The sequence below is a fragment of the Solanum verrucosum genome, unplaced genomic scaffold, assembly GCF_900185275.1.
Source record: "Solanum verrucosum unplaced genomic scaffold, falcon-dt-bn FXZP01000234.1, whole genome shotgun sequence".
NCBI classification, from domain to species: domain Eukaryota; kingdom Viridiplantae; phylum Streptophyta; class Magnoliopsida; order Solanales; family Solanaceae; genus Solanum; species Solanum verrucosum.
In genome coordinates this window covers 45,947-67,358 of record NW_026020440.1, presented here as the reverse complement: position 1 = coordinate 67,358, position 21,412 = coordinate 45,947, and the positions used below count along the sequence as shown (strand labels likewise).

The 21,412-nt window shown below is 34.6% G+C and overlaps 2 protein-coding genes across 2 annotated transcripts; both read left to right on the top strand.

Moving 5' to 3' along the window:
* Positions 1-3,368: 3,368 nt before the first annotated feature.
* LOC125808196 (BTB/POZ and MATH domain-containing protein 2-like) lies at positions 3,369-9,697 on the top strand. Its single transcript, XM_049487921.1, has 4 exons — positions 3,369-4,037; positions 6,675-7,023; positions 8,167-8,443; positions 9,289-9,697. Exons 1-4 carry the CDS (start codon positions 3,616-3,618, stop codon positions 9,465-9,467), a joined length of 1,227 nt encoding a protein of 408 aa, XP_049343878.1. The 5' UTR covers positions 3,369-3,615; the 3' UTR covers positions 9,468-9,697.
* Positions 9,698-10,659: 962 nt separating this feature from the next.
* On the top strand, positions 10,660-15,449 carry LOC125808197 (sm-like protein LSM2). The gene is made up of 4 exons (XM_049487922.1): positions 10,660-10,786; positions 11,484-11,537; positions 11,753-11,911; positions 15,094-15,449. Exons 2-4 carry the CDS (start codon positions 11,535-11,537, stop codon positions 15,211-15,213), a joined length of 282 nt encoding a protein of 93 aa, XP_049343879.1. The 5' UTR covers positions 10,660-10,786; positions 11,484-11,534; the 3' UTR covers positions 15,214-15,449.
* Positions 15,450-21,412: the final 5,963 nt, after the last annotated feature.

Here is a 21,412-nt window from a genome sequence, read left to right as displayed (position 1 = left end):
CCTTTACACCAAGAAAACAAAATATTGTTGTGCGGTAATTTGTCCAATGTAGAATCTGAAATGCTGCTACTTTTGGTTATATTTACATAAATCTATATATCTATATAAAACTGAATATCAAAACGGTGATGTGGCGCTCTCTAATGGTCGGATTCTTTTTTTTTTGTAGTTTTTTATGATCTTTTTTCTAATTTTAAAATTCTAGAAGTAGCAGGTCTTTTGAGAAGCCAGAAAACAGTTGTGCAGTCAAATGCATAAAAGATGCAACAGTTCATCAAAACGCTTTTCCCCAACTTTTTTTCCTCCAACTTTTCCAAATTTGTCTCTACTTTCTCCCTTCATCTTCTACAGCCGGATGAGGTAAGTATTGTTTGATGACATTGTCTCATCATTGAATGAAGAACAATTTTGATGATTTGCATCCTTTTATATTTGTTCATTTTTGTAATTTTGTGAAATTACATTTTATTAGTGGTATCTTATGCAAATATTTCATAAATATATTTGGTTATTTTTAATTTTAGACGATAGAGATTTGCAGCCGGAAATTTTTGGGACACAAAAATCCTTGGTGTAGTTTCATCTAGACTCGCCTTATTTCATATGTGTTGATGTCGATTGGTTATTATAAGTTCTTTTAATGGGAAATGGCATCCCAATTGTATCAAGACTTGTGTGTAATATACAATTCTATTTTAAGATCTTTCTCGATCTCAAAAATGCTAACATGTTCATAAGGTTTTTGATTTTTTCCCCATTTTCGGTTGCTTAGTTCGAATAGAGTTTTAAATTTTATACTAATTGATTTATGACAATTATATGCTATAAAATTGTTTATTATTTTATTTTGTAACAAGGAAAAGATTTAAGCTCAAAATGATTACTGAAATAATTTATCTTAACAATAGAAGTTCATTTACCAACCGATCAAACATAAGTTAGGCGGTTAACGCCCAGTAGTACGAATACTCTATGTAATCCCCCCCTCCTTTCCGCATGATAGCAGTAGTCATACACTGCCACTATCTTGTACGGATGCATATTAAATTATAATATATTACTATCCTTTTGTACAAAAAAAATAAAAAGAAGGCAAGTTCTTATTTTATTTTTAAATTCATTAAATATACTAGATCATAATGCGTAAACACTTGTAGACCTTTTCTTAAAATAAAAATGTAAACACTATATATATTTTATGATAAATCCTTAAGTTGATAATATTTAAAATGATTAATGAGAAGGATCTATTTTTTTATCTTGATAATATTATAGATATTGTCCATTCTAGACCCTATGAGTAAGATAAACTGATTGTAGCAAAGCACTTATCATCAGTGACAGACCCAAAAATTTTATCAAGTGGGTTCAACATATAAAAAAAAATGAAGCAAGTATTAAATGTTGTAGGTGGGAATCGTACCCGCGATAAATCAGTCAAATTATAACCACTTTGTCGCTGCGCTACGTGTTACTATTGGTTTAAGTGGGGTCAAATTAATTATATAGTGTGTTTTGTTTCAGAAAAACAGATTGAATATATATATATATATATATATATATATATATATATACTATGTATTTTTTCAACGAAGTGAATTCATATGAACCCACTTGCAACAAGGTAGGTCCGCCCCTGCTTATCATTGTAATATATTTGAAACAAGAAAATATGAATAGAATAAATTATTTTTAGTAAAATAATACTAATTTTAGTAAATCTTTTTGTATTCAAATTCTTATGTGCGTATTTAAATGATTTGAGGAAGCAGCAGATAATTAATGGAGGAGAAACTAGAAAATATTGAGAAACGTTTAGAAAATGGTGAAAACTTATCCACACCCGGTGTATATACAAAATTAATGTAATTTTTATAATTATGTGATTTAATGAAGTAAAACACATGTTAATTTAATTAGGGTTAAATAAAATGAACAATAAATTTAAACACAAAACATATATGTATTGTGTTATTCATATATTCTTTAATTAATTAAATATACTAACATGACCAAATTAGAATTAATCGATCACTCATTTTTCAATATACATGTTTTGTTAATAGGGGAGATGTTTCAAGACTTCCGTTTTAAGTTTGTTTTGTCCTTCTTACTTTTTTTTTTACTAAAAATGTTAGTGGTGCTGTGTATCTTTTTTTCTACTTTTAATGATTAAAGTAAGAATAATATTGTATTATTTTATTTTGTATGTTATTTTAGTGATTTATTTTTATTTTGTATTTTGTATGAATATCTGATTATTGTAATTTACAATTTTCATTGGTTCAAAATAGTAATTTATGACTTTGTTGAAATTCGGCTACCTACTAATTAAACACTTTATTGATATATTATAACCGCACGAAGTGCACACAAATTCACTAATTAATGATATAATTTCATAAATTGTATAATTTATATCACATTTAGTATATATATATATATATATATATATATATAAATCTGTATCTTTTTTTATTAAATAAAATATGTTAAACCAACCAATAACCTCTGCTCTCCTCTTAAAAAAATATATACTGATCATTCTATTTTCTATTCTAGTAAAATAAAAATAATACATAATTTTTCTCTTATACATATATTAATTATATGCAATTTACATTAATTTTATATATAAATAATTTATCTCCTAATTAACTACCAAACTTAGTATATTACTAATGCATGATTTAATTAGGTAAGTTATGAAATGTATTAAATCTTGCATAAATAGTAGTACTAAGTTTGATAGCTAATTAAAATAAATAAATTATTTATGTACAAAACCAATATTTTATCTAATTTGCTATTTAGATATCTGAATAATTAACACACATATAAGTTACTTTTTTATGCAATATAAAACGTAAAATAATTAATAAATATATAACTAATATATAATTAATGCAAAAATTATATAATTACACGACATAACATAATCCTTAAAAGTCCATATCATTTGAATTAATTACAAAAATTCCCCTTTTCCTTCTCTCTCTATACATTGTACAATTATATTTGTGTACAATGTATCTGATACAAATTTTATTATTGATACATAACTCTAATTATTTCAAACCTCAATCAATATGAATTAGGTGTATAGTCATGTATCTAATGCATAACATATATCTAATATACAACTTATATATCGAGTGAAAAAATATGTATCTATAAATTCTAAAAATTTCAAGATTATTAAAATTTTAAATCTTTCGAGATATGATGTAATTAATGGCCAGCTCCTTTTAGACCCAACGGTTACATTATGCATTTACAACTCAATCATATGCACCACCTTCCCACTACCTAATCCACCATTTTCTGGCACAACTATATATATAAATCATTCATCTACTCCATTTCTTCTTCTTCCATTTCTCACGAAACCCTAGAAAATTCCACAACCCCTAATTTACAGAGCCTAGATTCCATCTCCACCGTAGAAATCTACCATCAATTTCGCCGATAAACCCCAATTCCCTGCCCTAACGCAGCTCATTTCCTACAAATTTCTCTTTCTAAACCCTAGATCTGATCGATCCACATTTCTGAATTTACCTCAATTAGAAAAAAATTGACTGATTGAGGTGGTTATCGTTGAAATTTGCACGTATGGTGGACATGGGAAGGGTTGAAACAGAGGCAATTGCCAAACCCTCCTCATCTTCATCATCATCTGCGGTGACCACATCAACATCGGTGACGGAGACGGTGAATGGGTCTCATGATTTTAAGATTAATGGGTATTCGTTGTCTAAAGGGATTGGGATTGGGAAGTACATCACTTCCGATACGTTTATGGTAGGTGGGTATACGTGGGCGATTTATTTCTATCCTGATGGGAAGAGTACTGAAGATAATTCAACGTATGTGTCGTTGTTTATTGCTCTAGCCAGCGAAGGGACGGATGTGAGGGCGCTTTTTGAGCTGACGCTGATTGATCAGAGTGGTAAGAGTAGGCATAAAGTGCATAGCCATTTTGGGAGAGCGTTGGATAGTGGACCGTACACTCTTAAATACCGTGGAAGCATGTGGTGAGTTTCATGTACTATACCGTGCTTGTTGTGGGTTGGTTATGATTTTCCCTGACCCCATGATCCTTTCCCGTTGAGACTCGATTAATTGGTTACTTTACTCCTTGTTTGGTGGTTAGGATTTCCCGACCTCAATCCTTTCTGATTAAGGAAGTAAGCAATAATTGCTCATATATAATATTCTTGTAAGAAGAAAAGATTAAGTAACAACGTGACATTCTCCTGTGCCATAATAATGGATAAGTTCCTCAATTTCTAGGAATAACACTTTTCTATGTTTAGATGACATTTCACTGCAGTGGACATGCTAAAATGTGATGTTGGCAGCTTTGGCTCAATCAAAATGTAGCTAGCAACAACAATAACACACCTCAATGTAATTAGACCTCACCCCTACCACCTTCCCGTGGTAGAAAAGCTGTTTCCAATAGATCCTCGGCTAAAAAATGTAGCTGACAAACTTAAAAATTAATTGTTAATGAATTGAAAATTTTATGGATATGATATTTTATTGATCAATTAGCGAATATGTACTATATATTAAAATATTAGATTTGGAGAATTAGTCACTCAATGTGAATTACATGTTAGAACAAACTTTAAAAAAAACTACTAGTAATTACATAGATTGAGAACACCTATATAGATTGTGAAATACGCAACAAAGAGGTGCATACTTTTATCCACCATAGCCATGAACAACTGAAGACGAGCTAGACTAAATCTTCCTCTACTTAAGATTATGACAGTCTACGCCGTATGGGAATGCGTCTTAGGTTAACCCCGGAGAGGGGATCTAACCTTATATTTATAGGCTTAAAAGCCTTAACCTAGTGTACCTCCCCATTACGGGTTCATTGGTTTTCAACAGGCCTACACTATTGCAAGCCTACACATATGACAGGAAATGGATACGGACCCATATGAAATCCACACAAATACACAACCTGTCTCTTGTCCAACAATCATTAACCGTAATAAGTTAATGTTAAGTCCACATTTAAAAAATAATCCTAACATTCTCCCACTTGGACAACATTAACCTATTATTACATGTTAGTTAAACGGGTTGAATGTTAGTAGTTGTTGGGCAAGAAATACCATGTTTTTGTGTGGATTCTATATGGGCCTGTATCCATTTCATGTCATATGTGTGGGCTGTCAATAGTGTAAGCCTGTTGAAAACTAGTGAGCTCGTAATGGACAACATTAACCTATTATTACATTTTAGTTAAACGGGTTGAATGTTAGTAGTTGTTGGGAAAGAAATACCATGTTTTTGTGTGGATTCTATATGGGCCTGTATCCATTTCATGTCATATGTGTGGTATGTGTGGGCTGTCAATAGTGTAAGCCTGTTGAAAACTAGTGAGCTCGTAATGGGGAGGCACACTAGGTTAAGGCTTTTAAGCCTATAAATATGAGGTTAGGTCCCCTCTTCGGGCTTAACCTAAGACGCATTCCCATTAAAGGCTCATTAGTCTTCAATAGTCCTACACTATTGCCAGCCCACACACATGACATGAAAGGGATATAGGCCCATATGGAATCCACACAAATACACCGTCTGTGTCTTGTCCTACAACTACTAACATTCAACCCGTTTTACTAAAACGTAATAAATATTTAATATCAACTCCACATTTAATAAATAATTCTAATATTACAAACTTATAATTTTTTTAAAATTGAATCACAATTTTAACTTCATTTTTGAACTTGGTTTACAAATTCTTACTTCACATGCTTTAGTTCAATGCAATATAGTCGGTTTCTTTTTTCTCATGGTTATTTCCTTACATTGCACGTATGTTCTCTTATATTTTCCATCTGGTCTTTTTATTGGTTAAAGAAGCACCCTTTGATTGTGCTTTCTGCTTAAATCTCGACAAACCTTGACACATTTCTTAGGCATTTCTGGTTTGGCAACACATTTCTAAACAATCCATGTGTTTTACTGATCATATTCTTTCCCCACTGACTTTTTCCTTCCTTTTCAATTTTCCATTTTGATTATATGTGACACAAAGTTGAAGATTTTATGTATATGGTTGTATAATAAATAGAGACAAATATTATCATAGTAATGAAATGACCAAAATGTTAACTTTTTCCTGTGTGCTCAAAGTTAGACTCTTGAAGATTTTCTAGTACTGGCTAGTGACTGGCATCCTTCAAATATATGGGCTTGTGTTGTGATACACTTGTGCTTTTGTGACAACCAACTGTTTTAATCATGTCTTTATGTATAGATTTGCTGAACTTTTACTATAAGAAACTGCAGGCAGCGTTATCCTTGCACGTCTCATTAGTCATCGTCTCCATAACCTTTACATACTAATATTCAGTCTTATTATTGTAACTTCTATTTTCATTACTCGACTTACGAAACGGCATACTGTTTGTGTTTCATATGAGCTTTTGAAGTCTGTTGAAGCTTGGTGGTGGTTTTCTTGTAGATTGAAATTCTTAGCTAGAATTATAGCATTTCAGTCTTAATACCAGAATATTCACTAGCAAGATTTGACTTAGAAGTTTTTAATTCACATCTTCACTTCTCTAGCATTGTTTTGGAACACTCCTTTTATTCAACATGCAGTGTGTAATAATCTACATGACCGAATTTGGGTTCTGCAGGGGATATAAGCGATTCTATAAAAGAACTGCTTTAGAATCATCAGACTACCTGAAGGATGATTGCCTTCAAGTTCATTGCTGTGTTGGTGTAGTGAGGTCTCACACCGAAGGACCTAAAACTTACTCCATCCCTCTATCTCCATCAGATATTGGACTGCATTTTGGACAGCTCCTTGAAAGTGGGAAGGATACTGATGTGAATTTCGACGTTAATGGAGAGGTATTTGCTGCTCACAAATTGGTACTTGCTGCAAGGTCACCTGTGTTCAGAGCACAACTTTTTGGTCCAATGAAGGATCAAAATACAGAGCATATAAAAGTAGAAGACATGGAAGCCCCAATTTTTAAGGTCAAAGGCTTGTACTACCTCCCACCCCTTTCCTGCCCTTATCTTTATTTGACTGCTTGTAGTGTACTATCATTAACACAATCTGTAAATTTTCAAGATACCACCTGCTGAATATAATAATCTGCCAATCTATACTACTACAGAACTTCTCATCCGTCTTTTCTCTCAGTTGTCATTGCGTCTTCTATCACAGTGTGATCAGGCAATTTTTTCAATGCTCCATTTATTTGTTATTTTTCTGCCTCTTTCTTTTAGGCATTGATCTGATCCCTACTTTTAGGCATGATCAATGTTCTTAAAGGCTCACTCGAGGCTCTTTTAAGTCTTGAGGTTAGACACAACATAAGCTAGGCATTTTGCCTCCCTTTTGGTGCTGTTCCAGTGTAGGCACCGAGGCGCTGAAGGTGCACATCATTGCCTATTTACTATATATTGGCTTGGGTGATACATCAAATCTCAATAAATTATTATGGATGTATTTGTATGGTTAGGGGTAGGAGAATATAAATACATAAAATTTATCTTTACATTTGATTTAGAAATTTAAGTTCGGTTTTGAACTTGATTTATAATTTGTCACATATTGTAAGTGTAGTTTTTCTAATTCCTTTTTATATTTGTATGGTTAGGAGTAGGAGAATATAAATACATAAAATTTATCTTTACATTTGATTTAGAAATTTAAGTTCGGTTTTGAACTTGATTTATAATTTTTGTTCACATATTGTAAGTGTAGTTTTTCTAATTCCTTTTTATATTATTGTTGTGTAAGTTTATATTTACTTTTTCCTGGCATTACATATTTATTTATTTATTTTTCTTCATTTTTTTTCATTTCTTAAGAACCCGCTCTTGATTACATGCTTTAATTAACATGCATATCTTCGGCTGCGGGTTCCATTGTCAGAGAAAAAAAATATTGCATATCTGGCATAGTCATTGAAGCTGTTTAATTTTGTTATGATATCAACAACAAGCTAAGTCGCTGAAAGGATGCAGATAGAGAAGCCATACCTGGAGTTCATTTTTGCACTAAAACTTTTTTTTTTTGGTTGCAATTTTGATGTGACATTCTCTCTTTTCATTTAACATTATGATTTAATTTTGTGTTATTTGCTTAATTCTCGTGTATGTTGATGACAGGCTCTTATTCATTTCATGTACTGGGACGTACTGCCGGACATGGAAGAACTCACAGGGTTGAACACAAAATGGGCATCAACCTTGATGTCTCAGCATCTGCTTGCGGCAGCTGACTGTTATGGGTTAGATAGGCTCAGGTTGCTCTGTGAGGCTAACCTGTGTGACGAAGTTGCTATTAATACTGTTGCAACCACTTTAGCCCTGGCTGAACAGCACCATTGTTTCCAGCTGAAATCTGTCTGTCTCAAATTTGTTGCCATGCCAGAAAATCTAAGAGGTGCTCCTTTATCTTCTAATCAACCTATGTTAAAAAAATGTTACATCAAAGTTGGGATTCAGTTCAATTATTTGGTTCAAGTACTTTAGTTTTTGTGGCAAGTTTATATTTATACTTTTCTCACCATGATCTACAAATAATTTCTTCTAAGTATAATTCTTAGAAGATTTAATTCCCCTTTTTAAATTTTTTTCTGTAATAGAGATGTGTTTCATGCGTGTTTAATCTCTCTTAAGTGAAATTTTAGTTCTAATCGCATTTTCAACAATTCTCTTTATGTGCTAAAAGTATTGTCCGTAAGTGCTACCGTTGCAGTCTATACTAAGTATGCCCTGAAATGAAACTCTATTGTTTGTCCTTGTTCTAAAGGGGTTCAGCTTTAGGCCCAACAAGGAAAAAAAAGGCGAAATAGGGCTTGCTACTCTACAGTTTGTTGTTGTCATTTGTCAACTGGGGGTCATGGAAATAACTTGATTGGTCAACCAAATAGGTCTTCAAGGCCATACTTACAATACTTTCTTTTAAGGTCCATCACCTGCCCTCTCCCTCCATTTTTTTGCAGCTGTTTACTAGAATTGGCTGTGAGAGTTGTTTCTGATTGACCTTCATTCGCTTGTTTTGAATGTGTCGATGCCCTCCTAAAAGTGATTTTGCTGCCAAAAACATTTTTTGGAAGTAAATTTACATGTGGGGGAATTTTTTACTGCTTCTTTAGAAAAATGTTGTTTCCATGCATATGGTTGAATTGAAGCATTGCAGAAACAAAAGTGAATTTTCATCTGGCTCATACAAGTGCCAGAGTTATGTTATTAATCGGTATTGATCATAGAATCCTTTTTATGCAGCTGTAATGCAAACTGATGGTTTTGACTATCTGAGAGAAAGTTGTCCTAATGTCCTCACAGAACTGTTGGAGTATGTTGCTAGGGTAAATGAACATTCTAGCATCACCAACAAGCTAGGGAATGGGCTTGTCCTTGACGGCGGTGATTTCAATGGTCGACGCGTGAAACAAAGATTGTAGTTGAAGTTGTAACTTCATGATGCAGGCTGTAGTTTGACATAGATGTAAATTTGGTTCTGTCAGTGTCATTGCTATTGTTGTAATCATCTATATATTATCTTGTTCCTAGAAAATGTTTATTTGTGTATGGTTCGTGCTACTTGAGGGTCTTGATAGACAGCTTCTAACTCTTTGTTCATAAGGTTCTCTTTTACTTCCTTCAGTTGTTTATTTGTTATTTTGGCCCTTGATTTTTCAGCTGAACATGTAATTTATTTGCTTTATTTGGTGTATTGTCATTCCATATTTAATTAGGTCTGCATGATTTTTTTTGTATGTCATTTTCTTAGGTTTATTGTGGCTAAGAGATCTTAATTTCTCCGATTTTTTTTTGCCTTCGCTTAATTTTGAACCAAGCACCTCATAGTTTTACCCTAACTTGCTCGTCATTTCTTGTGCTTTCTCCTCTCTCTATCAACAGTTTCACTTCACTCCAATAGTTTTTTTTATCTCAATAAAAGAGAAAAAATAATAATTTTGCAGCAAAAACCCAAAGGTTTTTAATTATTATAAAAAAATCATTTAGTCTTTTCTTATGTTTTTCATTTCCTTTATTACAAAAATGAAAAATAAAACAACACAAATTACATTTATTTTTGGTTGAGTTATAATGAAAGGAAATAAAATGTTGAACATATTGTAGTGTATTAGTTGGGAAATTTTAAGATTATCTAGATATAAAAAAATTGCAATCTTTAGTACTTTTCGTATAGTTTTTGAATATCTAAACTTTATTTTAAATATCAAATTAACGTAATTTAATTTAGCTTTGAAAATTAGTCAAATTGATTCTCGAAAAACGCAACATAACAACCAAAAGAAAGGAGTATGTTCGAGCTTGTTCGTATTAATTTATTATACTTAAATAATTCTATAACACAAACATATCTAGCTGTGACATGATTGAATGTCTATCTATCTCACCACACTCCTTACTTCTAATAAAGGCGGGCGAAAGAAATAGATGAGAGCAATAACAAAAAAGTAGCAAAATATCTTCTAGTAATATATTCGGTTGTTTGATTAAAATTATTTTCTAAATTCTTTTAGAAAGTTTTTTATTATTTCAAGAAAAATTGATATAGTTAAAATAACTTTTAATCTATCTTAGGAAAAAAAATAAGTATTATATAAATTATATAAAAGATGAAGTATTTTCAAACAAATATCATACATATATATATAGGTTTTCAAGCAAATTGAGTCCAAATTCGGACGCAGCTAAAGTAGTCTCCCCTTTCAGCTGTACGACGCACTTCCACCTCCGGCGAAATCGAACTGTAAGTTCTCCTCTTTAGATATCTCTGTAACGAAAAAAAACCCTAATTCTTCCTCGTAATAGTTCTGAATTTCTGTTTTTATTGCCATGTTTTGTATTGCTACGCACCCTAAACAAATCCTCGACTTCGATTTTTCAAGTTCCTTTGTGGTTTTTGCTTGGCGTCTTATGGAATAGATTGTAATAGATTGCTTTTTAAGCTGTGATGGTGTGTACTATGCTGGAAATAATCAAGTTTTGTTAATATTTAAGATTAGGAGAAATAAATAAGTTCGTGAAAGATGCTTTTTTTTTTTTCATTTTTGTTGTTATTTTTCAGAATTTGGGATTGTAGGAAGTGAAAATTTACAGTTGATTTCATTTTCTAATCAACCGAAACAAGTATTTGAATAACGTCCCCTTTATATGCAATTTAGTCTAAACAAATGGGATTTTGAGGTGTGTTATAGTTTGCTATTTTGAGTTTTAGTTTATAGGTTGGGGGCGAGGGTTTGGGGTGGTAAGGGGGTTAAGGGAGATGATGGGCAGAGAGTAGGGTCTTGGAGCATAAGGATGTTGACGAGGAAATCCATAGAGCTCTTGAGGATTCTCAAGAAGTGGAGGGTAACTTGTGTGTGATTTAATACCTGCATATCTCACCTCCAAACTCCTCACAGTATTATGAGCTTTTATAATATCTCTCAGTTTTTTTGAAGCAGATAGCTGCCAAGGATTACAGAACACAGTGTGATACTCCCTGAGAGATAAAAATGGTATTATTTTCTGATCCCTCTTTCTTAATGCTGTATGTTCCTCTTTATTCACGCCTAATTTGTATATAATTGGTGTCTGCTTTCTTTTCTTCGATTGTTCTAGAGTAGAAAGTTTATTTACCTTATTTGATCAATTCTGATTTGAGTTTTTTTCTCATGAATTTATTTGGTCTATGTTCTAACTTGGTTTTTCCCCTGGCCACTGTGTTTTCCAGTTGTTTTTCTCATACTTCAAGGACCTGGTGGGCAGGGAAGTGACTGTCGAACTGAAGAACGATTTGGCTATTCGAGGAACACTACATTCAGTTGATCAGTATCTCAACATTAAGCTTGAAAACACGAGGGTTGTTGATGAGGACAAGTATCCCCACATGGTAATTCCTCATTCTTTCTCTTGTATCTTTGTTCTTCGTATTTTCTGTTGTTGATTTTATCTATGAAAATATGGTTTATTGCCTATATTTAGTTTCGAGATGCATTACATCTTGCCACTCTTTCACCTTCTCTTTTTGTGTGTATACGATCTGTTGAAAACCTCTGTTTTGGTTCTTCCTTTCTCAATTCAAGAATTCTTGAATTAGTTGTTTATGCTTTTGTGGTATGCAATAAAACAAGTGGATATTTTCTCTTCCATAGTACTCCGGAGTTGTGAACCCGATAGTTTTGCTGGAGACTACTAATGTTGATTGTATACGTGAATCGAGAAGGTCAATTTGATGTATTAACTTCTCTGTGTGTATATGATTCTGGCAACTAATGCTCACTGTGATATGGGATCCTTAGTCTATATGGGATGAGGTTTTCCTATCACTACGACTATGATTATCTGCGGCTTTCACCTAGAGATGTTTAAGCTCAGTGTTCTTTCATAGTTGTTGTTAGCTATGCTATGATCTATTCACCTTTCTGTTGAATGAAGTACTAATGTTTTTTTTTTTTTTTTTTTTGATAAAATGAATGAAGTACTAATGTTATGTAAGGAGGTCTACCTTTACAGTCTTTGATCCTTTGGAAACTGATAATTTGTTTATTACAAGGCTAAGAAGTTGTCAGTTTGGGAATTAAATATCACTGTAGCGGTGCATTGCTGCAGAGAATCTACAGCTAACCTTAAATAGCAGATTATTAGCATGTCCTCACCTGATAGTTGCTCATAAGTTGAGACCTTGTGCTGAACCTTTGCTCTAATGCATATGGTAGAATGAAATATGATGGCCTATGATAGCATGCGTGGAGGAATAACTCCAATAAAAATACTTGGATGAAGCTTTGGAAGTCTTAAAAGGCCCATGACAAGATCTCAAATAAGAAACTTCAAAACAAGCTCATTGATTTTAATTGCAAAGACGAAGTGCCTAGTATTGGAAGAAGAGCTCAAGCCAAGGAGAATCTTTTGTCTATAGTGTTATAGCTATTTTGTTGGCTGAATTGAGGTCCAAGATGAGGTAGGATATGGTGGTCAAGAATCAGCTGTTGAAGGAGGTCCATATCATTTTAATTTTCGATCAATTTAGCCACCTAAATTGTGCCAAACTTGCATCCCATGAATCTCCCACTTAGGCCACATTTTAGCCTAAATGGCCCAATTAGGCGTGCAAATTGATAGGAGAGTTCTGCCCAAGTTGCTTGCAAGTTGTCTTCAAGATTCGAAGAGTTTCCTTAATTTTAGGCACTAATTAAGGGAGCCTAGCACATGGTTCCCTAATTTAGCCTAAATGGCCCAATTAGGCGTGCAAATTGATAGGAGAGTTGCTGCCCAAGTTGCTTGCAAGTTGTCTTCAAGATTCTAGGAGTTTCCTAAATTTTAGGCACTAATTAAGGGAGCCTAGCACATGGTTCCCTTGATTTTAGGAATTACTTAAAAATAGGGAAACCATGTGCTAGGCTGCCTTAATTACTTAGTACCTAAAATTAAAGAACATCTTGAAGATAACTTGCAAGCAACTTACGCAACAACTCTCCTATCAATTTGTACACCTATTTTATCCTTCTTGGATAGCAAGGAAGCTCATTTTAAGGGCTAAAATGTGCCCCAAGTGGGAGCTTTGCTAGGTGCAAGTTTGGCACAATTCAGGTGCCTAAATTGGTCCAAAAGTGCACTGGTTTGGACCTCCTTCAAAGACATGTTCTTCATCTTTGGCCTCAATTTGGCCCACAAAAATAGCTAGAACTCTTGCGCAAAAGACCCTCCTTGGCTTGAACTCTTCTCCCAAAACTAGACACTTCTTTCTTTGCAATTGAAGCCCAATTAGTTTTGTTTTGAAGTTTCTTATTTGAGATCTTGTCATAGGCCTTCTAAGAGCTTCATCAAAGTTCTTTATTGTATTTATGCTTCCGTGGCTGCTATCAGCCTTCCTCTAGATACACTACCACATGTTTTTATGGAACTCTTTGATGAAATTCTTTTGTTGTTTCAACATATTGAATTTGTTGTGTAGTTGCCTTTGTGGTTTCACCACTTTGAACCAAAACTTGTGTGATTGTGTTAGTTTCCAGCATGTCACAATTCCAGTCTTATTGTCTAGGCCTTCTTTTGTATCTGGTTTTCTAGTAGTACGAATTATAAATGGAGCTACAATCTCTGTCAGCCCTTATATTTTTACTAGATGCACAAATTGGAACGAGAAGCGACAATAGTTGTAAGACCATAAGTTATAAATGTCTAGACGATTTCAGAGAACGCAACTGGGCTTTGGCTGTTTAAGCCTCACTCGCCCCAGCCAAGCAATGCCAATGGTGAACTTCATATTCCCCCTTTCACCTTTCTGCTCTCTTCCCACTAAATAGGATTCCCTCTCCTTTTCTCCTCGTGCATCGTTTTTCCTTTTCATTCACTCACCAGCTCACCCGCTTCTGATTTAAAGAAAACAGAAGTTTCCCTGTTCCTTGTGGGATGGGGTGGTACTCACCCACTTCCTTGTAGAGTAGGGAAAAGAGATCTAGCAAGAGCTTTCACAAGATTAATTTTATAGATTTGAATTTACAAACATTAAATGAAAGATGATGTATCATAAGAAAATGATGGTTTCTTTCCGTTCCTTGTATTTTATATGAGAAGTTATATAGACATCAACCATTCCCTATACACACTATCCCTATTCTTTTAAATATCCATTATTTCGGTATCAACATTCTTGTATTGATCAGGTTTTCTGAAAGTGGGCAAGAGTATGAATGATATTGAAACTATATTCCAAAGTAGATTCTACTAGTAAGTAGCAGCCTGTAGTTATTGACCTAATAAATCCGACCTGACAGCTTAAAATTTGCCTTTATGCAACTAGTGATATGTGTGTTGACTATGTACCAAAAGAAAGATGTGTTGACTGCTGTATTACGATGTACATGTACACTTGTGACTTATGAGCCTATGAAAATGAATATGAAAATGGAAGCTGGGAAAAGGAGTGAGAAACATGATGTCGTATGTTCCCCTAGTTTTTTCCTCCCCCACTGTCATCACCCCTTCTGTTTCCCCCTCTATTATTTATGAATATTAGTACTTTTCTGATCTGAACGCTAATCCATACATCCTATGTTTCTTTGATGGCAATAGAGGTCGGTGAGGAACTGCTTCATCAGAGGATCGGTGGTGAGATACGTGCAGTTACCTCCGGATGGAGTTGACATAGAACTGCTTCATGATGCTACGAGGAGAGAAGCTCGGGGTGGCTAAATTCTAGAGTTCGAAATTGGTCTATTCACATTTCAGCGGATAAGTCAGCAGCAGTATACTAATTTTTCTTACTGGATGCATTTTGCGTGCAGTGATTTTCTTCATCATCTTAAAATTTAGTATGCAGGTGTTATGAATACCCGTAATGTGAAAACTGTGGATATGAAATCTGTCTTTTGACAAAATTAAGAATGTTAAAAACTGAATTCAGTGTCCAATCCTTCCAAATTACTTTTAAGGTTTGCTATTGTCTGCTACATTTTTTCCATTGTATTCACTCAAATTACTGCAGGACTGACATAATACTAAAAATTATAATGTGGAAGGAATTAATAACGCAAAGTTGTTATCTCGTATTTAGTTCTTACACTACGTAAGAATTAGAATTATGTTTTCGTAAGAGAAATATCACTTATGGGACGTGTTTGTTCTATGCTACTAGGCAAGTCATTTTCCTCATCTTTAAAAAACTTGTTTTCTTGAAGAATTTTTTTTTGACCCAATGAACATAAATTCAGATTTTTTTTTCAATTTTTCATGTGTATTAGTCTATGGATTTTTGGAAATGTGATTGATCGTATATCTTTGACCCTAATTTATTTTTGGGAACATCCGTAATAACCTAGTGAATGATATCCATAACATCTACAGGACTTTCACCACTTTTTCTAAGCAATTAAGGATCACAAAATAGGAATTTAGGATTTTCTCAGTTTTGTGTGTATTAGTCCATGTATTTTTGGAAATATGCCTTCTACAGGATCCACACTATCTTCTTAATCGTTTAAGGGTTGCAAAAAAGGAATTCATAATTTTCTCAATTTTTCATGTGCATTGTATCTGAAGCAATGCTTCTACATTAGAGATTAACATGATAAAAACCTTGCTTGAATTTTAATTTCATCTAGTTTTTTTTCCCAGTCAGATGTCAGGTTCGAGTCTCGAATAGATCGTCGGGTGAGGTCGAGGTCGGGTGTCGGGATCGAATCCCAATTTGGAAGTCGGGTCTTGGATTAGATGTTGGCGTTGGGTCTCGATTCAGAAGTCGGTAACTAAATCGAGAGTCGGGGTCATGTCGGATCCCAAGTTAGGTGTTAGTATTGGGTCCCGGGTCGAGAGTTAGGATCGGATCCCGATTTTGAAGTCGGATCTCGAGTTGAATGTCAGGGTCGAGTCTCTGTTTGAAAGTTCGGTTCTAAATTGGGAATTGGGGTAAGGTCTCACATTGGATGTCTGTAACATCCGACAATTTGAAGTAGCTTTGAAGAGGCTTAGGATTGGAAATTTTCTTTTTTGGAAAGAATTTTAAAGTTTTGGAAATTTTGGCCAAGTATGGAAAATGTGAATTTTTGGCCAACTTTGAACAGCCATAAATTCTAGCTCAGGATGAGTTAGGTGGAATTTCCAGTTATGGTTGCAAAGTTCGTGGAATGACCTTTCTAACGCCACCGAGTTTGCTCAATTCCGAGTCCGTATGAGCGAGTTATGGCCATTGAAAGTTGGGCAGTTGGCAAGGAATCCGTCCGGGAATCATTAAGGGCATTTTGGTCTTTTCCCTAGCCTTTTATTTTGGTTTTATAAATGTGTTAGGCTGATCATTTTGATCAGTTTTACCATTTTAAAAGAAGTGAGAGTGAGGGTTTTGAGAGAAGAAGAAGAGAAGAAGAAGAGAAGAAGAGAAGAAGAGAAGAAGAGGAGATCAAGCAAGGAGATCATCGTGGAGTTTCGTCGGGGGTGATCCCTACCAAGGTATGTGAGCTTTTAGTGTTGGGTGATCCTTTCCCCCACATGCCAAACTCGTTTTATTTTCGAGAAAAGATGGATTGTGTTTGTTGAAGTTGTGAGTTGTTGTGGTTGAAGTTGTTAGAGTTGTTAAAGTTGTTAGTTGTTGAAATTATTGTTGGTATTGTTGTTGGTTGTGATGTTGAGATTCTTGATGATTTGGGACTTGTTTCCGGTTGGGGTTTTGAGTTGAAATCTATTGAATGTTGAGGGATTTCATGTTTCTAAGTGTTTGGGGTTGGAACCCTTGAAGTTAGAGAGTTTAGAGTTGGAAAAATGAAGGAGAAAAGTCGGGCTTCTTACATGAAACAAGTCCGTGTCGCGGACTTGTTCCCTCTGTGAACAAAATCTGCTCCGCGTCGCGGACAGGACGCGGACTCCACTGTTTTCAGAATTTATTCTCAAAAATTTTCTTAAGTTTGGTTGTTCCAAATCATTCCTAAACATCATGAGGTCCTTCCAAACACCAATCAAGTCCTTGAATCCATAATTCAATTCAAGTGAAGTTAGTTTCCGATTCAAGTGAAGTCAAGCTTAGAAGTTAAGTAAGTCCAAGCAAGTCTTTAAATCTTTAAAGCTTTTCGAGAGTCTTCATTAAACATTTTAACTTCATTCTAAGGCTCAAGTTCCAAGTTGAGTATAGAGTTTCAAGCTAAGTAAAGAGTTTCAAGTTTCAAGTTTAGTAAAAAGTAAAGGGCATATAGTTTCAAGTCGAGTAAAGAGTATCGAGTTTCGAGTTAAGTCAAGAGTTTAAAGTTGAGTTCATTTCTCAAAGTTATTAGGGAACTATGTATTCCCAAAGAAGTTTTAAAGAAATGTCTTTACATTTAAACAAGGTTGGAAACTGAGATTTCCAAAGAGCCTTCGGGCTAGTTTTTGAGTAATTATCTCATATCAGCAGGAATAATTATGTTTTAAAAACATAAGAGCCAGTACATTTTTGGGAGTAGTATCGAGCACCGAGTTGGGGGAGCGTTCAAAGAACCCACAGCCCCCATAGAACCATGTTAGCCACCATGGGTAGAAAAGGGTCATGCTTTTTAGATGAACCCTTTTCAGATTAGACTAGTGGATCCATTAGGCAGTTCAGGTCTTATACCTTTGGCCGGGTATAAGATGCTCTGGCAGCGTGAGGTCAATCGCTGTATCATCACCATAGCTCTTATGTGATGGTTGTCGGTTAGAGAAACTCCCACAGCAGTTATTGTATTTTCATACTCAGAGATTATTGTATTTTTATATACATCAGTTCATTGTATTTCTATATACATTTCAGGCTTATTGTATCTTTGTATACACACAGAGTTTATAACATGTTTTAAACAGTCTTTCTTTATATCGCATTTGTTTTAAATTGCCTTATATTGAAAGAAGTCAGTCAGGTTGAGTTGAGTTGAGCCAGGTAAGCTATTCAGTTTCTCCCAGGTTTCCTTCTAGCCGTTGTTGCTTAGCTTTCCAGCTTGCATACTCGTACATTCCATGTACTGATGCCAGTTGGCCTGCATCGTTTCATGATGCAGATCCAGGTATCCCAGATCAGCAGCCTGTGCGTCGTTGATCCAGCTGAGCACTCCAGAGTCAGTGGTGAGCCTCCTTGCTTTCCGGAGGACTCTTTTACTTCGTGTTCTTAGTGTTGTCTTATTAGGATGTTGCGGGGTCTGTCCCAACATCCATCTCAGTAATTTAGAGGCTTCATAGATAGACAGATAGACAGTCAGTCAGCTAGTTTTGAGTCTCTTATCTATGTATATATGTAAATACTCTATTTTGAGACCCGAGGTGCCTTTATGGCCAGAATTGTATAAGTTAAGTTGTTTTGTAATATTGCATCGCTTGAGTTATTCTGTTGAGTTAGGTTTCCACTGAGTTAAGAAAGCCAGGCCAAGGGTTCGCTTGGGGCCAGAAATGGTCTCCGGGTGCCGGTCCCGCCCAGGGTGTAGGCTCGGGCGTGACAATGTCGGTATTGGTTCTTAGATCGGGAGTCAAGGTCGTATCCTAGGTCGGGAGTGACGATGAGGTCCCATGTTAGGTGTCAGAATTGGGTCTCGAGTCAGGTGTTGGAGTAGGGTCCCAATTCAAAAATTGGGTATCAAGGTCGGGCTTGGTTTAGAAGTCGATTCTTGGGCAATAGTTGAGGTCTCAGGCCGGATGTCAGGTTTGGGCCCTGCATCGATCGTCGGGGTAAGGGGTCGGGTGTTGGGGTCAAATCCCAATTCGGATGTTGGGTCTCGGGTTGGGTGTTAGAGTTGAGTCTCGATTTGAAAGTTAAGTCCCAAGTCGGTCGGGTCCTTGGACAAGAGTCGAGGTCGAATCCCAAATCGATCGCTGCGGTCGTGTCTAGGTTCAAATATCAAGGTTGGGCTAAAATCCTAGTTCAAATATTGGGTCCCAGATTGGGAGTTGGGTTCAAATACTAGGTCGGGTCCCTAATTGGGAGTCAAGAGTCGGGGTCAGGTCTTGGGTCGAGTCTCAGGGTTGTATCCAAGATCAATTGCCAGGGTCATGTCCTAGTTCAGGTATCGGGACCAGGTCCTGTATCGGTTATCGAAGTTGGTTTCCAGGTCAGGGACTATTTTCCTAAAAAATATTTTCTATTCTTTAGAAAAAAATAAAAGATATTTTCTGGAAAATGGTTTTCATTCATCAACCAAAAATTAGAAAATATTTTTCACACACCAAACAAACATGAGAAAATAAGTTAGAAACCAACTTATTTTCTAAAAGCACATTTTCTAGGAAATCATTTTCCATGGAAAATTTTCCTTCATACCAAACACACAAGTCATCACTGCACGAACTAACTTTTGGTATAACTAGTTCTCGAATACGTGCGTTGCACGTGTGTCCATACCAATTAGTGTAAACCTTTTAAATCGGTATATGTAATATTAACAAATGTGTGTAATGAGAGAATTCTTCTTTATAGTTTACATCCATATCTTATCGCTAATCCAACTCGTCATCTAAACTTATTTGAACTTGATCTAACTTTATAATACCAATATCAAATCTTATTTGTTGAGTTAATTTTTTTCTTATTCATTTTCTATTTACCTCAAATAGTTATTGTTGGAAATATCTAGTCGGCCAGGTCCATCTATTAGAGCCGCTAATAAGCCCGTTAGTCCATTAGTTTGTCCTCCTCCTTAACCCTAGCCCTTAATATATAAATACACCATTAAGGATGCAGGAAAATAAAATTTTTCCACATTAGATGATGACTAGGGTTTACAATAGAGAAAATGCTCTACATCCCTAAATGATACTTAGGTTATGGACAAAGAGAGTTCATCCACTCTGTGAGGACTTCCGATGATCGGTGATACGAGTCGTAGTTGCTGCAGATCCGTTTCTGCTGTGGAGAAACCTGTAAGTCTTTTAAACTAGTATTTATGATTCAAATACAACAAATGCAAAATTAAGGATCTTCTTTCAATTAGCTTAAATTTTTCACAAATATGAGAATATAGTGAACGTTCATTGATGAAATCTTCATTCTTTCCGTTTCAAATTACTATGAAAACATTTGACTGAAATCACTTTCAAAAATGACTAATTGAATTAATTATGTCACATTTAGTCCTAAAATTATTTCCGATGTCTCTTTTTGGAGTAGCTTTATTATGGGTATGCAAAATTCGAATCGGTCGATAACCTGAACCGAAAAATGCTATCGGTTTATTGTTATGTGTTATTGGATTAACGGTTTTTATGGTTTTATAATAAAAATTATGGATTTATTTGTTGGTTTTTTATTTTTAATATTGGGTTATTAGGTAAACCAATAACCGATTAAGATTGTAGTAATTTACTGCTTTAACCTACATAAATACTAAATGTTAATCTCAATACCATGTTGGTTATTGCCATTTCCCTTTAGCCTTCAATTTACACTTCACAGTGACTTTGAGTTCAACTTCACATTATACAAAATTTCAAAACCTTAAGTAAGAACCCTATTCCTCTTAATTTCTTGTTGTGTTACACATGTATAGTTCTTTTCATGTTAGTTATTATTGTTTCATTTTTATGAGCATTTATAAAGTTACATTATTGTCTTGTTGCGTCGATTTGTTGGATAAATCATATATTTATTTTATAAATATTTTCTTATTGGTTAAACCAAAAACAAAAAAAAATATCTTATTGATTTAGCATATTTAAAAATTGAAAACTGAAAAATCAAACTTATAATACATAAGCCGAACCGACCTGACTGATGCTCACCCCTAAGCTTTTAGCAAATGATTATCTTTCATCTTTTTATTTCTCATGCGACTTTGAGAGTGCACATCTACATCTCAACTCATCTTCACTATGTCAATTGAACGCTCCAACTTATAAAATATATGATCATCTATACACCTCTAAACTTTATATGTCATATCAACATCCAATGTCCACGAGATACAGTGGA